The following is a 16,484-nucleotide window of genomic DNA, read 5'->3' as shown; positions in this document are numbered from 1 at the left end:
GTCTGATTAAAAATCAGGCAGAACTTTCAGAGGGGCTAAAATGTACAAATCAGGAGACTACAGATGCTGGCAAGGATTTTGTGAAACGGGCACCCTCCTACACTGTTGGTGGGAATATGAAGTGGTGCAGCCGCTCTGGAAAACAGTGTGGAGGTTCCTCAAAAAATTAACAGTAGAACTCCCCTAGGAGTTTTACCCAAGGGATACAGGAGTGTCGGTGCGCAGGGGCACTTGTACCCCGATGTTCATAGCAGCGCTTTCAACAATAGTCAAATCATGGAAAGAGTCTAAATCTCCATCAACTGAGAAATGGATCAAGAAGATGTGATTTATATATACAGTGAAATACTACGTGGCAACGAGATAGAATGAAATCTGCTATTTGTAGCAACGTGGATGTAACCCGAGGGTGTCATGCCTAGTGAAATAAGTCAGGTAGAGAAGGACAGATACCGTATGTTTTCACTCATAAGTGTAACAGGAGAATCTTCACAGAGGACCATGGGGGAGGAGAAGGGGGAAAATAGTTAATGCGACAGAGGGAGGCAAACAGTAGAGACGTATACTGAGAACAAACAGGGCTGATGGGGTTGGGGGTTGGGGAAAGGTGGTGATGGGCACAGAGGCGGCCACCCGTGGGGGTGAACACTGGGTGTTATATGGAAACTAGCTTGACAATAAACTATATTAACATAGTCATCAGAATTAGGCTGAAAAGCTTGTCCATAATTCTCCAACACATCTTAACATTAATAATGCTGTTTCCAGGGCACCTGGGTGGCCCAGTCAGGTAACACTCTGACTTTGGTCCAGGTGAAGAAAGCAGAGTTTGTGAGTTCTGGCTCTGCATCAAGCTCTCTGCGCTGTCGGCGCAGAGCCTGCTTCAGATCTTCTGTTCCCCCACTCTACCCCTCCCCTGGTCACTTTCAAAAATAAACATTTAGGGGCACCTGGGGGGCTCAGTCAGTTAAGCATTCGACTTCAGCTCAGGTCAGATCTCACGTTCGTGGGTTTGAGCCCCGCATCAGGCTCTGTGCTGACGGCTAGCTCAGAGCCTGGAGCCTACTTCCGGTTCTGTGTCCTTTCTCTGCCCCTCCCCCTCTCATGCTCTGTTTCTCTCTGTATCAAAATAAAACATTAAAAAAATTAAAAAAAAATTTAACAACAAACAAACAGGGACACTTGGGTAGCTTGGTTAAGCATCGGAATTCAGCTCAGGTCATGATCTCAGGGTTCACAAGTTTGAGCCTGGCGTGGGGCTCTGTGCTGACAGTTCAGAGCCTGGATCCTGCATGAGGTCTTGTGTCTCCTTCTCTCTCTAACCTTTCCCCACTCATTCTCTCTGTCTCAAAAATAAATAAAAATAAAAATAACCAAATAAACCCCGTGCTGTTTCCCAAAGAAGTCTAACTTCTAACCAAATCCAAGCATATACTCGCTTCTTCTACCCCCATTCAGCTTTCTGGGGCTCACAGTTGCTCCACGGAGTTACAAGTACCATGCCCTTCACGTCACCCCCAACACCACCCCTCTGGGCTGCCGCCATCTCCCTGGACCTTCACAAGCTGTCACTCCCTACACCTTTTGTTACTTTGTTTTCCAGTAGGCTTGCATTAATCAGAAAGATTAATGTCCATATGATGGTTTTAACATCTCATGTCGTTATCCACTCAGTGTCTTTGAATTTACCTCAGCAAGCTATTTCATTTCCTTCCAAAATAGAGAAAAGTATTATTTTCTGCCTTTCTTCAGAAAATCAGTAACTTTTATATCCTGAATGATTTCCTCATGCTCCCTACTGAGTCAATCAGACCAGCATGATCATCCTAAACAGTATATACTGTCAACATTTATACACATTGTATATACATCTGTTCTAGACACTGAAGAAAATAGGAATACTAAGAAGTAGAGCACAGGCGATGAATTCTAACATGGCGCCCGCCTGAGTGGCTCAGTAAGTGTCTGACTCTTGATTTTAGCTCAGGTTATAATCCCGCTGGTTCATGGGATCAAGCCCCATGTAAGGCTTTGAGCTGACAGTGCAGAGCCTGCCTGGGATTCTCTGCCCCTCCACCCCCTCACTCACTCGAATAAACTTTCATGTTTTTTATTTACTTTTGAGAGAGAGAAACCAAGGGTGAGCAGGGGAGGGACAGAGAGACAAGGAGACACAGAATCCGAGGCAGTATTCTGGCTCTGAGGGAGCACAGAGCCTGATGTGGGGCTTGAATTCATAAGCAGTGAGCTCATGATGCTTAACTGACTGAGCCACCCACATGTCCCACTCTAACAAAAAAAGAATCTACCAAAAATGTAAAAGGCATGGAAAAATATTTGACTGGGTAGGGATTCCAGTTTGTGACCTCTTGAAAACAAAGGAAGTGAGTCATCCCCCAGGCATTGTCCACTGTGCAGCGATGAAGGCGAGAGAATGGTTGAGGCCCAGGGACTGGAGGGGCTGATCTAGAGATCACCTGCAAGAAACTGAGGCCCGGACTGTGTGAGTAGAAGGGATGAAGGGATGACCTGGCAGAAGCCTGGGGCTCTGTGCTGGAGGAGCCCCAGTTGTGGGAAAAGACGAAGAACCAGCACAGAAAAGACAAACCAGTGAATTCAGGGGGCAAATAAAATGGGAAAAGGGCCTTATGAAAACTCCACGGACACAAAGGGACAGAACTAGACAACAGAAGCAATGTGCAGATGGAAAGCCCAGTTAGGTGACAGCCAGGAGGAGACACTCTAACTAGGAATGAGCAAAAGGACATGAAAACAAGAAACAGCCCACAGTAGGCCCTTTCTCCTAGGCCCAGCCTATCACACGGGCCAGGAGAAATCTGAAGGACACCCTGCCGGCGAGCAAGCTGTACGAGTGTGGGTTCCTGGGCGTTCTCACGCCAGAGCATAGATTCCGGAGTCTGTCGGAGGAGCCTATGGTTCACTCAGTCACACTAAGTACACGTCTGTCCAGGGATCCCTGTCCCAGGGATCTATCCTGTGTAGTCACCTCTGAGAAATTCTCAGCCTGACCCCCAACTGCCATTTACAAGATAACACAGCACAGCACTAGTTGTAGAAACCGGGAGAGGCGGGCGGCATGTGGCCCACCACAGGGGGACGTGTAATATGGCAGGTCAGATAATGGCCGCCCCAGAGATGTCCGCATCTGCCAGGTCACGGTCACTCACCTTGACGCCTCTGACGTGGGAGCTGAGCCTCCCTAGTCAACGGCTCCTCTTCCTTTTCCATCCTGAAAATCATGTCTGGCCTGGGAATGGGATACCCTGTTTGTGACAAAGAGTATTGGATTTGGATGTAGTCTTGGGCTTTACAGGCCAGTCAGCAAAGCTTTTTGTTTTGCTTGGGCTCCTCGGAAAACTCAACATCTTTCACTTAGGAATGAAGTAATATTCGGAGGGGCCCCAAAGGAACAGAGAGTGGGACAAACCAAAGGCAAACAGATCACATGCTTCAGATGCCCTACCATGTCCCATAACCAGCGAAGTCTCCGCGCGGTCTGTCCGCGGTTCCCAGGGCAGGGGTGCTCACCCACGGAGAGGAGGAGCCTGCAGATCTCCAGCGTCACGTCCCGGTATAGGCATCTCTGGGCAGGGGTACTGGGAACGTCCGAAAGCCGATGGAGGTTAGGTTGGCATCTGAGGACTTGTAGGACTGAGCCCTTACCCTGTGGGATGTGACCCTGTCTATGGGCAGACAGTGCCAGAATGGAGTTGAATTTGAGAACAAAAGGGGTACCTGGGTGGCTCAGTTGACTAAGTGTCCAACTCTTGACTTCCACCCAGGTCACGATCTCACAATTCATGAGTTTAAGCCCTGCGTCAGGCTCTGTTCTCACACCACAGAGCCTGCTTGCTCTCTCTCAAAAGAAATACACTAAAAAAAAAATTTTTTTAAGTTGAGAACAAAAGACTCCAATAATTAGCGACAGCACACAGACAAGATGGGCTCCCTCAGGGGAGAGAAAGCAAATTTTAACCAGGCCAGAAAACCCTGTGGAACAGAACTGGTCAGCATGGCCTGTGGTGATGAGCCCGCACAAAATTTGGCAAAATTCCCAGGAAGACCCCTGCCATGCACTCCCACGCTCCTCAGCAGCCCCCACATCCTGGAGCTGCTCCCGGAAACTGCGAGCTATACCCTGCTTGCCGTTCTGCTCCTGAGGGTGAAGTCTGGGGCCTGGGCCTCACCACCCTCAAGGAGGGTGCAGACCTTGCAGGTTTTGCCTATTTAAGCCTAAGCCTTCCCCTCTGGAGTGGGCTTTCCATTTGCAGCCAAAGGCTGTGGTCTCCCCACTTTACAAAACGTGGGGTGGCAAAGTTTCTCCTTGCCTGTGGCCAGGTCTTGGCATCCCAGGAGTTTCTGTGACAAAGTGCAGGACACCCAGCAGGTGTCACAGGGAAATGCCTGGCTGTGGGGAAAAATCCCGAGTTAGGTGACCAGGAGAGTCACAAGTGCAGTGTTCTGTGTGAGTAAAGGAGCTGCACAGGAGAAGCAATTTCCCTTTACAACAGGGGATATAAGGGGCACGTGGGTGGCTCAGTCAGTTGAGCATCCAACGCACCGTTTGGGAGTTCGAGCCCCATGTCGGGCCCCACACTGCCAGTGCAGAGCCTGCCCGGGGTTCTCTTTCCTCTCTCAAAAATAAATAAATAAACCTTAAAACGAAACAAAACAGGGACTACTATTCTGAGCAAAAGCAGACCTTGGAAGGGCGGGCATGAAGGCATACATGTGAGTGCTGGGGGTGGGAGAACACGCGGTGCCTAAGGGGGCTCAGTCGGATGAGCCTCTGACATCCTCATGTTATGATCCCACGGTGGGTTCGAGCCCCTTGTCAGGCTCTGTGCTGATGGTGCTGAGGCTGGAGCTTGCTTTGGATACTGTATCTCCCTCTCTCTCTCTGCTCCTCCCCCCGTGCCCACTCTCTCAAAATTAAAATTTAAATTAAAAACTTTTTTTTTAATTAATAAAGATGCTCAATGGCAACCCAAGGAGACTCTGTGAGATAGGGCTTTTCACTTCTGGATCAAAACCTGCTGTGTGAGTGGAAGAAGCGGGGTGGGGGAGGCCTACAGTGGGTGGCCTACAGCTCACCTCTGTGCTAACCGCATCTACCTCGAGGCGGATTCAGAACCCACAGGTGAGGGTGCGCTCCTGGAACCCCGGGCTGTCACCTGTGCTTCTGACCTGCGGGCTTGAGTCAGAGGTTCCCACGACCCCCTTCTTGGGCTCAATTAACATGCTAGAGCGGCTCAAAGAATTAAGAAAACCCATTTACTCCATAGGATCACTTACTATAAAAAGATAGTAAAAGATACAAATTAACAGCCAGGTGAAGAGATGCCCAGGGCAGGGGGTCTGGAGGAAGGGGGCTAGGGTTCCCCTCCATGTAAGCCACTATCCATGCTCTCCAAGCCCCACCCTCTTGGATGTTTCTGGAAGCTTTATTACATAGTTCTGACTAATCTGAAGTACATCACTGGCCTTGGGTCGCTGCTTGAACCTGGATCCCCTCTCCCCTCTCTGGGGGTGAAGAGGTAGGGCTGGAAGTCCCAACCCTCCAATCACAGGGCTGGTTCCCTTGGCAACCACCATCCTTAGGGGATTTCAAAAATTGGCCTCATTTACATAAAACCCAGTATTGGGCAGAGAGGGCCTAACACACACTTCAGCATTAGAAAGGTAAAAACTCATCACCTTATCTAAGGAGAAAAGACAGTGTTGACAGCTATTTGTTTTTCTCAGCTGGAACATTGTTTAAAAGTCTATATAAAAGTCGGTCCTCTGAGAGGAGAGGAAAGCGGAACAGGTCAGGCCCTCCTCAGCCTAGACCTTCCTGCTCGCGGCAGCGCGCGCTGGGTCACAAGATTTCCAGCATCCGCCGCAGAGCAGCGCGGGCAAAGACAGCGGTCATTCGCAAGCCTAGCAAAATAATCTCTCCTGTGTGCAAACAAAACCAGGACCACCTGCAAAGGAAGAAGTGCCCCAAAGTTGTTTTTATAAATATATGCATATGGGTTATGAGTATTGTAAGATCTATGTGAAAACCAGAGGCTAAGACAAATAAAAATATGAAATAGAAACATAAAATATAAATCTGAGAGCAGGAAAAGAAATAATTCACAAAAGAAAAACGCCTGACGCCCGTCAGGATGGCTGGTATCAAAAAGACAGTACCAAGTGTTGGGACACCAAGGAGGGTTCCCGCACTGTGGTGGGAACGCAAATGGGGGCAGCCACCGTGCAGAACAGCGTGAAGTTTCCCCTAAAAGTTAAAAACAGAAATACCCACACACTCTGGTATTTCCACTAGTGGACATTTACCCAAAGGAAACGGAAACACTAATTTGAAAAGGTTAGGGCTTTTCCTGTATTTGGAGACACGGTCTTTAAAGAGGTGACCTGAGTTTACTGCAGCATTACAATAGCCAAGATATAGAAGCAACCTAAGTGGCTGGCAGCAGATGAATGGATACAGAAGATGTGGTGTGCGTATAAATGTTATACATATGTGTGCATATAGTATGTATACACCTAGAGGGTCTTGTGCCAAGTGAACTAAGTCAGAGACAAATACTGTATGACTTCACTTCTATGTGGAATCTAAAAAACAAAACAAAACAAATGAACCAACAAAGCAGAAACAGAGCTATAAATACAGAGAACAAACTGGTGGTTGCTGGAAGGGAGGGGGATGGGGAGATGGGCGGGAGTGGGGAATGGGGAGTACAGGCTCCCAGCTACGGAGTGAACTAGTCACAAGGATTAAACATACAGAGTAGGAAACACAGCGTTAACAACGTCTTGTGGTGACACATGGTAGCGACACTTGACACTTGTGGCGAGCTGAGCTGAGCTTAGCGTAATGCTTGTCAATTTCTACCTTGTAACCAATGTTCACACTGTGTCGACCATACTTCAGTAAAAAAAAAAAAAAAGACCAATGAAACAAGAAAAAAGTAAAAAGTACAAATTAAAGCAACAATGTCATCTACTGACTTTTGATCAGATTAACAGGCTTAAAAAGTAAAGAATAACAACACAGTATTGACGGAAGCCAAGGCAGGTTCTCAATGAGAAGACTGTAAGTGCTGGTGGCAAATATGCTAACGCAGCCAGAGAAGCCAAGTGAACATCTGAATTAGCAACGGGGGTGTCTACTGAACTGGCAAAATGAAACCGAGGGCAAGCCAGCAAAACTTCATCACCTAAAAGGAAACGAGCCCATAGGAAGTACCATGCATCATAACACCCACCTGAACATGCTTTCATTCGGGCTCCTAACAGTTCAACCCACATTTTCCTACTCTGTACTGTTTGCCACTGTTTATGGGCTTAATTGTGTCTCCTCTCCAACCTTCCCCCACCCAAAAAATTCTTATGTCAAAGTCCTAAGCCCCAGTACCTCGAAGTGTGGATATGGAGACACGATCTTACAAGCCTGAGTGGCTCAGATCATGATCTAGTGGTTTGTGGGCTCAGAGCCTGGAGTCTGCTTTGGATTCTGTGTCTCCCTCTCTCCCTCTCTGCCCACCCCCCACACTGCTCACACTCTGTCTCCCCCTCTCTCAAAAATAAACTTTCAAAAAATAAATAAAAGCAGTAACCAACTTAAAATGAGGTCAGTAGAATAGGCTCTGATCCAGTATGACTGGGGGTCCTGGGGGGCTCAGCTGGTTAAGCGGCTAGATTAGCAGCTGACTTGATTTCAGCCCAGGTCATGGCCTCACAGTTTGTGAGTTCAAGCCCTGTATCAGGCTCTGTACAGACAGTGCAAAGCCTGCTTGGGATTCTCTCTCTCCCTCTCTCTGCCCCATCTCTGCTCATGCTCTCTCTCTCTCCAAAATAAACAAACATTACAAAATATTTTTATTTATGTATTTGAGAGACAGTGCAAACAGGGGAGGGGCAGAGAGAGAAACAAAGAATCTGGAGCAGGCTCCAGGCTCTGAGCTGTCAGAACAGAGCCCAGTGAGGGGCTCAAACCTACCAACCACGAATCATAATCTACGCTGAAATCACACAAGCTTAACCGATCAAGCCACCCAGGTGCCCCAAGAAATAAATATTTTTTAAAAAGAATGACTTTTGGGGGAGGCATGGTGGCAGAGAAGTAGGGAGCTCTGTACTTTCTGCCTGCCTGCACCTCTCAAAGGACTGAAGCCATAAGACACTGAACCACAAGACACTGGGAAGAAAAGAGACAGAATCCAGTAAGAAGACAGCCTCACAGGTGCGTGATCACGAACTGGGGAAGATAAAAATGGGCCAGGACCTGGAGGCACTGAGGGGAGGGAGTCCCTGCTGTGGAGAGATGAGGGGAAGAGAGGCTGAAACTGCTCAGAGAAGTGTCCCTGGAAAAGAGAAAAACGTTGGCCTAGGAAGGAGAGAAATCCTATCATTCCATCTTTACCTGCAGGGCATTCAGAGAGCAATCCTTTCTCTAGCTGTGGTGCGTTCCTTGGGCTAGGCCCCCAGATCCCAGGCAGTGCCAGGAGAACCTCCCCTACTCCCCCTACTCTATCCCCTGCTAGGAAGCCACATTTCTGGTGGCATCATTAAAGCACGTGGACTAAGATCTGGAAACAACTCGGGGCTTCAGAAACACAACTTGGTCCACCTTGGCTATGCCCGCAGCACAGGGAGATCGGACTCAAAAAAGAGTGAGTTGCAATGCTTGGTATGAGAAGAGACAGGAGCGTCACCATTTTTCTCCACACAACCACCAAGGTGGGGCCTCAGGAAGTAGCCAGGGACCCACAGTGGAGGCGGACCTGCCTACACCAAACCACACCCATCCACCACTGGAGAGCTGCCTTTTCTTTTTTTTTTTTTAAATTACTGGAGCCCAGGGCAAAACAACATAGATGCACTGCCATGATTAACTCTAGAGCAATTCTTGCTATTCAGGTGTATTCTCCCGTATCTCAGTCTTATCTCTCCCTCCACTGGACTGGGCACTCTGGTCACTGGTTTGCCTAAACAGTCACATTTAATCCATTCTCTTGATGCAGACTCTACACGTCCATCACTACCTTCCATTCTCTTTCTCTGGGATAATCAGACTGTATAGTTTCTTTGGGTAACATTACCTTTGTTTTTTTCTCCTCACCTCCTACCATATTCTCCTCTCTTCCTCTCTCTCTCTCTCTCTCTCTCTCTCTCTCTCTGAATTAAGCCTTTTACTCTCTCTGCCTGGTCAATGTTTAATTTAGATTCCTCCTCACCCCTGTGACTTCTCTTTTTGCATATGCTATTCCATCAGCTCTGCCTCCCCCCTGCTCTTTATTTGTAGCTGGGATTTCTGGTGTTCTGCTTTCAGACTGCCTTTGTCTTTCGTTGTTTGTGTACCACCCCCCACCTTTTCCCCCCTTTTGATTTGCTTATTTATTTGATTTGTCTGTGCATTTGCGTGCTTTTGTTCCCTGTGTGTTTGTCTGTCTGCTTTCCTTTTCAGGGCTACCTAAAGAAACAAGCCAAAGCACACGTAGTGGACAGTCTGATATATCACTGAGTAGGAAAATAAAATAATCAGAGGCATAACAAGAGAAACTGAGAGACACCATTAAAAGAACACCTCCTGAAACGACAGGCCCTGGACAGTCAAAGAGCCTCCGTTAATAGAGCAACGCTAACAGGCTAACAGTGAAGAACAAGCATTAAAACCTGACAAGAGACAGAGAGCTAGCCAAAATGGCGAAATGAAAGAACTCTACTAAAGAAATTCCAGGAAGATCTCACAGCTACAGAGCTGCTCCAAACAGATACTAGCAACATAACTGAACAAGAATTTAGAACAACTGTCATAAAATTAATCACTGGGCTTGAAAAACGCATGGAAGACACCAGAGAAGCTATTGCTACAAAGACTATGGACCTTAAAAATAGCTGTGATGAGTTAAAAAATTCTATAAATGAGGTGCATAATAAAATGGAGGTGGCCACTGCACCAGTTGAAGAGGTAGAGGGAGAATAGGTGAATTAGAAGACCTTCTATGATACAAAAAGAGGAAGCTGAGAAAAAGAGAGACAAATTGATCCAGGAGCACAAAAGGAGTATTCAAGAACTGAGTGATACAATCAAACAGAACAATATCTGTATCACAGGAGTTCCTGAAGAAGAAGAAAGAGACAAAGGTCCTAATGGGGTGCTTGAACAAATTACAGCCAAGAACCTCCCCCAATCTGCGGAAGGAAATAGACATTAAAATCCAAGAGGCACAGAGAACTCCCCTCAGATGTAACTTGAATCGACCTTCTGCACGACGTATCATAGTAAAACTGGCAAAATATAGGGATAAAGAGAGAATTCTGAAAGCAGCTAGGGATAAAAAGGCCCTAACATACAAAGGGAAACCTATCAGAGTAGTTACAGACCCATCTACTGAAACTTGGCAGGCCAGAAAAAAATGGCAGGAAATCTTCAATGTGATGAAAAGAAAAAATGTGCAGCCAAGAATCCTTTATCCAGCAAGCTGGTCATTCAGAATAGAAGGAGAGATAAAGGTTTTCCCAAATAAACAAAAATTGAGGGAATTCATCACCACTAAACCAGCTCTACAAGAAATACTAAGAGGGACTCTATGAGGGAAATGTTGCAAGAAACACAAGGTACCAGAGACATTGCTACAAGCATGAACACTACTACAGAGAACACCATGACTCCAAATCCATACTTTTCAATAACAACACTGAATGTAAATGGACTAAATGCTCCAATCAAAAGACACAGGGTAGCAGAATGGATAAAAAAACAAAAACCATCTATTTGCTGTCTACAAGAGACCCATTTTATACCTGAAGATACCTTCAGATAGAAAGTAAGGGGATGGAGAAAATCTATCATGCGACTGGAAGTCAAAAGAAAGCCAGAGTAGCCATATTTATATCAGACAAACTGGACTTTAAAGTAAAGGCAGTAGCCAGAAATGAAGAAGGGTATTATATAATAATTACAGGGTCTCTCCATCAGGAAGAGCTAACAATTATAAACACCTATGCACCAAATTCAGAAGCACCCAAATACATAAAACAATTAGTCACCAACAGATATAATCTTATTGATAAGAATGTGCTAACTGCAGGGGGTTTTAATACTCCACCTACAGCAATGGATAGATCAACTATACAGAAAATCACTAAGGAAACAATGGACCTGAATGGCACACTGGAACAGATGGAATTGATAGATTTATTTGGAACTCTACATCCTAAGGATAGGGAATTCACTTTCTTCTCGAGTGCACATGGCACATTCCCCAAGATAGATCACATACTGGGTCATAAAACAGCCCTCCATAAATGCAAACGAATTGAGATCATACCATGCACACTTTCAGATCACAATGCTATGAAACTTGAAATCAACCACAGGAAAAAGTCTGGAAAACCTCCAAAAACATGGAGGTTAAAGACTACCATACTAAAGAACAATTGGGCCAATCAGACATTATAGAAGAAATTAAAAAATATACAGAAACAAATGAAAATGAAAATACAACAATCCAAACTCTCTGGGACGCAGCAACGGCAGTCCTAAGAGGAAAGTATATTGCAATCCAGGCCTATTTGAACAAATTAGGAAAAGTGCAAATACAAAATTTAACAGCGCACCTAAAGGAACTAGAAGGATAGCAGCAAGAGCACCCCAAACACGGCAGAAAAAGAGAAATAATAAAGATCAGGGCATAAATAAACAACATAGAATCCAAAGAAACAGTTGAACAAATCAATGAAACCAGGAGTTAGGTTTTTGAAAAAATAGAACTCATAAACCTCTAGCCAGGTTTTGTCTAAACAGACAAAATCATGAATGAAAATGGATCTATTAAAAATAATCCCTCAGAAATACAAGCAATTATCAGGAAATATTATGAAAAATTATATGCCAACAAACTGAACAACCTAGAAGAAATGGACAAATTCCTAAACACACACATACTACCAAAATTCAAACGGGAAGAGATAGAAAATCTGAACAAACTCATAACCAGTGAAGAAATTGAATCAGTTATCAAAAACCTACCAACGAGTAGGAGCCCTAGGCCTGATGGCTTGCCTGGGGAATTCTACCAGACATTTAAAGCAGAGTTAATACCCATTCTTCTCTGGCTACTCTAAAAAATAGAAATAGAAGCAAAACTTCTGGACTCATTCTACAAAGCCAGCATCACTTTGATTCCCAAACTGGACAGAAGCCCAGCAAAAAAAGAGTACTACAGGCCAATATACAGATACAAAAATACTCAAGAAGATACTAGCAAATCGAATTCAACAGCATATAAAAAGAATTATCTACCATGATCAAGTGGGATTCATTCCTTGGTTGCAGGACTGGTTCAGTATTCACAAATCAATGAGATACATCACATTAACAAAAGAAAAGAGAAAAAGCATATGATCCTGTCAATAGATGCAGAAAAAAGCATTTGACAAAATAGCATCCTTTCTTTTTAAAAAAAATTTTTAGCATTTATTTATTTTTGACAGTGCGATCAGGGGAGGGGCAGAGAGAGAGGGAGACACAGAATCTGAAGCAGGCTCCAGGCTCTGAGACGTCAGCACAGAGCCCGACACAGGGCTCGAACCCACGAACCATAAGATCATGACCTAAGCTGAAGTTGGATGCTTAACCGACTGAGACACCCAGGCGCCCCATGCAGCATCCTTTCTTAATAAAAACCCTCGAGAAAGTCGGGATAGAAAGAGTTTACTTAAACATCATGAAAGATATTTATGAAAAGCCCACAGCTAATATAATCCTCAATGGGAAAAAACTGAGAGCTTTCCCCCTGAGATCAGCAACATGACAGGGGTGTCCACTCTCACCACTGTTGCTTCACATAGTGCTGGAAGTCCTAGCATCAGCAATCAGACAACAAAAAGAAATAAAAGGCATCAGAATTGGCAAAGATGAAGTCAAACTTTCACTTTTCGCAGATGACATGATACTCTACATGGAAAACTCGACAGACTCCACCAGAAGCCTTCTAGAACTGATCAGTGAATTCAGTAAAGTTGCAGGGTACAAAATCAATGTACAGAAATCAGCTGCATTTTTATACACCAATAACGAAGCAACAGAAAGAGAAATCAAGAAACTGATCCCATTCACAATTGCACACACACAAAAAATAAAAACCATAAAAAAATACCTAAGAATAAACCTAACCAAAAATATAAAAGACCTCTACGATGAAAACTATAGAAAACTTATGAAAGAAATTGAAGACACAAAAAAAGTGAAACATTCCATACTCATGCACTGAAAGAATAAATATTGTTAAAATGTCAATACTATCAAAAGCAATCTACACATTCAATGCAATCCCAATCAAAATTGCACCAGCATGGGTGCCTGGGTGGCTCAGTTGGTTAAGTGTCTGACTTCAGCTCAGGTCATGATCTCACAGTTTGTGGGTTTGAGCCCCACATCTGACTCTGTGCTGACAGCTAGCTCAGAGCCTGGAGGCTGCTTCAGATTCTGTGTCTCCCTCTCTCTCTGACCCTCCCCTGCTCAAGCTGTATCTCTCTGTCTCTCTCAAAAATAAATAAAAAACATTAAAAAGAAACCTTTTAAAACTGCACCAGTATTCTTCTCAAAGCTAGAACTATCCTAAAATTTGTATGTAACTACAAAAAAACTCCAAATAGCCAAAGTAATATTGAGGAAGAAAACCAAAACGGGAGGCATCACAATCCCAGACTTTAGCCTCTACTACAAAACTGTCATCAAGACAGTATGGTACTGACACAAAAACAGACACATAGACCAATGGAAGAGAACAGAGAACCTAGCATTGGACCCACCAATATACGGCCAATTAATCTTTGACAAAGCAGGAAAGAGTATCCGATGGAAAAAAGACTGCCTCTTTAGCAGGTGGTGCTGGGAGAGCTGGACAGCAACATGCAGAAGAATGAAACTAGACCACTTTCTTACACCTTACACAAAAATAAACGCAAAATGGATGAAGGACCTGAATGTGAGACAGGAAATCATCAAAACCCTAGAGGAGAAAGCAGGAAACAGCCTCCTTGACCTCAATCGCAGCAATTTCTTACTCGACACATCCCAGAGGCAAGGGAATCAAGAGCAAAAATGAACTATTGGGAACTCAGCAAGATAAAAATCTTCTGCACTGCAAAGGAAACAATCAAGAAAACTAATAGGCAACCAATGGAATGGGAAAAGATAGTTGCAAATGGCATATCAGATAAAGGGCTAGAATCAAAAATCTATAAGGAACTCACCAAACTCCATACCAGAAAAACAAATAATCCAGTGAAGAACTGGGCAGAAGACCTGAATAGACACTTCTCCAAAGAGGATATCCAGATGGCCAACATGAAGTGATGCTCGGTGTTACTCAGCATCAGGGAAATACAAATCAAAACCACACTTGAGATACCACCTCACGCCACTCAGAGAGGCTAAATGAGCAAATCAGGAGACTATAGATGCTGGCGAGGATGTGGAGAAACGGGCACCTTCCTACACTTGGTGGGAATGTACACTGGTGCAGCTGTTGTGGAAAACAGTGTGGAAATTCCTCAAAAAATTAACAGTAGGGGCGCCTGAGTGGCTCAGCCAGTTAAGCGTCTGACTTCGGCTCAGGTCGTGATCTCACAGTTTGTGGGTTCGAGCCCCGTGTCGGGCTCTGTGCTGACAGCTAGCTCGGAAACTGGAGCCTGTTTCGGATTCTGTGTCTCCCTCTCTCTGACCCTTCCCTGCTCGTGCTCTCGCTCTCTATCTCTCAAAAATAAATAAAAAACATTAAACAAATTTAAAAAAATTAACTCACCTAGCACTGCTAGGAATTTACTCAAGGGATACAAGAGTGCTGATCCACAGGGGCACATGTACCCCAATGTTCATAGCAGCACTTTCAACAATAGCCAAATCATGGAAAGAGCCTAAATGTCCATCACCTGATGAATGGATCAAGAAGATGTGGTATATATATACAATGGAGTACTACATGGCAATGAGAAAGAATGAAATCTGTCATTTGTAGCAACGTGGATAGAACTCAAGGGTGACATGCTAAGTGAAATAAGTCAGGCAGAGAAGGACAGATACCATATCTTTTCACTCATGAGTGTAACAGGAGAAACTTAACAGAGGACCATGGGGGAGGGAAAGGGGGGGAAACAGTTGGGGAGAGAGAGGGAGGCAAACCATGAGAGACTCTTGAATTCTGAGAACAAACTGAGGGCTGATGGGGGAGGGGGAGCTGGGAAGCGGGGTGATGGGCATGGAGGAGGGCACTTGTCGGGGTGAGCGCTGGGTGTTATATGGAAACCAACTTGACAATAAAACTATGAAAATAAATAAATAAAAAGAATGAATTTTAAATATCTGGGGAAATATCTTTTAACTTTTAAATGATTTTTACTTGGCATTTATTCTAATAGTTTTAACATTCCTTTCTATTTTTTTTCCTAAATTTTTTTAGGGTTTATATTTTTGAGAGAAAGAGAGAGATACCACGAGCTAGGGAGGATCAGAGAGAGGAAGACACAGAATCTGAAATAGGCTCCAGGCTCTGGACTGTCAGCACAGAGTCCAACCCAGGGGCTGGAACTCTGAACAGTGAAATCATGACCTGAAGCTGACGTCAGAGAGTTAACTGACTGAGCCACCCAGGTGCCCCTCTTTCAATGTTTTTTCTTTTTTAATTTTTTTTAATGTTTATTTTTGAGGAAGAGAGAGACTGAGCACAAGCAGGGGAAGGGCAGTTGGAGGAGACACAGAATCTAAAGCAGGATCCAGGCTATGAGCTAGCTGTCAGCACAGAACCCGACGCGAGGCTCGAACCCACAAACCGTGAGATCCTGACCTGAGCTGAAGTCGGGAGCTCGACCGACTGAGCCACCCAGGCGCCCCTCAATGTTTTCTATTATCAAATGCTTCTGTCAGGTTGAGAAGACTTTAAACGTAATTGAAATACCTAAGCTCCTCACAGTGTGTTGGCTGGCCATGGTAATAAGCCACACTGTTTACATACAAGACATCTCTCTGTGATTGATTATAAACCTCTCGAAGGTCAGTGACAGTTTATTATTAGGGACACTCATTTCTGTTTAAAACACACAGATAGTGTCTTTAAATACACAGACTAACTTGTAATTTAGGAAATCTTGAGTATCCCCAAGAATCTTCCTTTCTTGTTCCCATATAGCAAATACTAATATAGTATCTGGGAGCAATTCAGAAACACTAGGCTCTGTCACTTTCGTTGCATCTTGAAAACAGGAAAAACCACACACCTCCATAAGACCGTTCTTGCTCTAGTCTCCTGGCTCCTGTAAACCACGCGGACAGAGGGGACCCCAGGCAATGCCCGCCACGCAGGTGAGAAGCCAGGTGGGGACCTGCTGAGAAGGAGCAGAGAGACCCAGTGGTGGGTGAGGCATCTTTCCACTGAGCAGCGCCAGTGGCTGGGGCTTCCCGCCCAGAT

General features: G+C 44.9%; 1 protein-coding gene across 1 annotated transcript in view; it reads right to left on the bottom strand.

Annotated features, from left to right (window-relative positions):
• The window catches only part of ZNF175 (zinc finger protein 175), a 25,667-nt gene extending 9,363 nt beyond the window's left edge, over positions 1 to 16,304 (bottom strand). Inside the window, 3 exon segments of the mRNA XM_029925479.1 lie at positions 3,189 to 3,284; positions 3,550 to 3,685; positions 16,294 to 16,304. Coding sequence (XP_029781339.1) covers positions 3,189 to 3,284; positions 3,550 to 3,685; positions 16,294 to 16,299 — 238 coding nt within the window. The 5' untranslated portion in view covers positions 16,300 to 16,304.
• Positions 16,305 to 16,484: the final 180 nt, after the last annotated feature.

The sequence above is a fragment of the Suricata suricatta genome, chromosome 16, assembly GCF_006229205.1.
Source record: "Suricata suricatta isolate VVHF042 chromosome 16, meerkat_22Aug2017_6uvM2_HiC, whole genome shotgun sequence".
Taxonomy (NCBI): Eukaryota; Metazoa; Chordata; class Mammalia; order Carnivora; family Herpestidae; genus Suricata; species Suricata suricatta.
The sequence above is the reverse complement of the archived record's forward strand: the minus strand, read 5'-3'. Positions and strand labels throughout refer to the sequence as shown.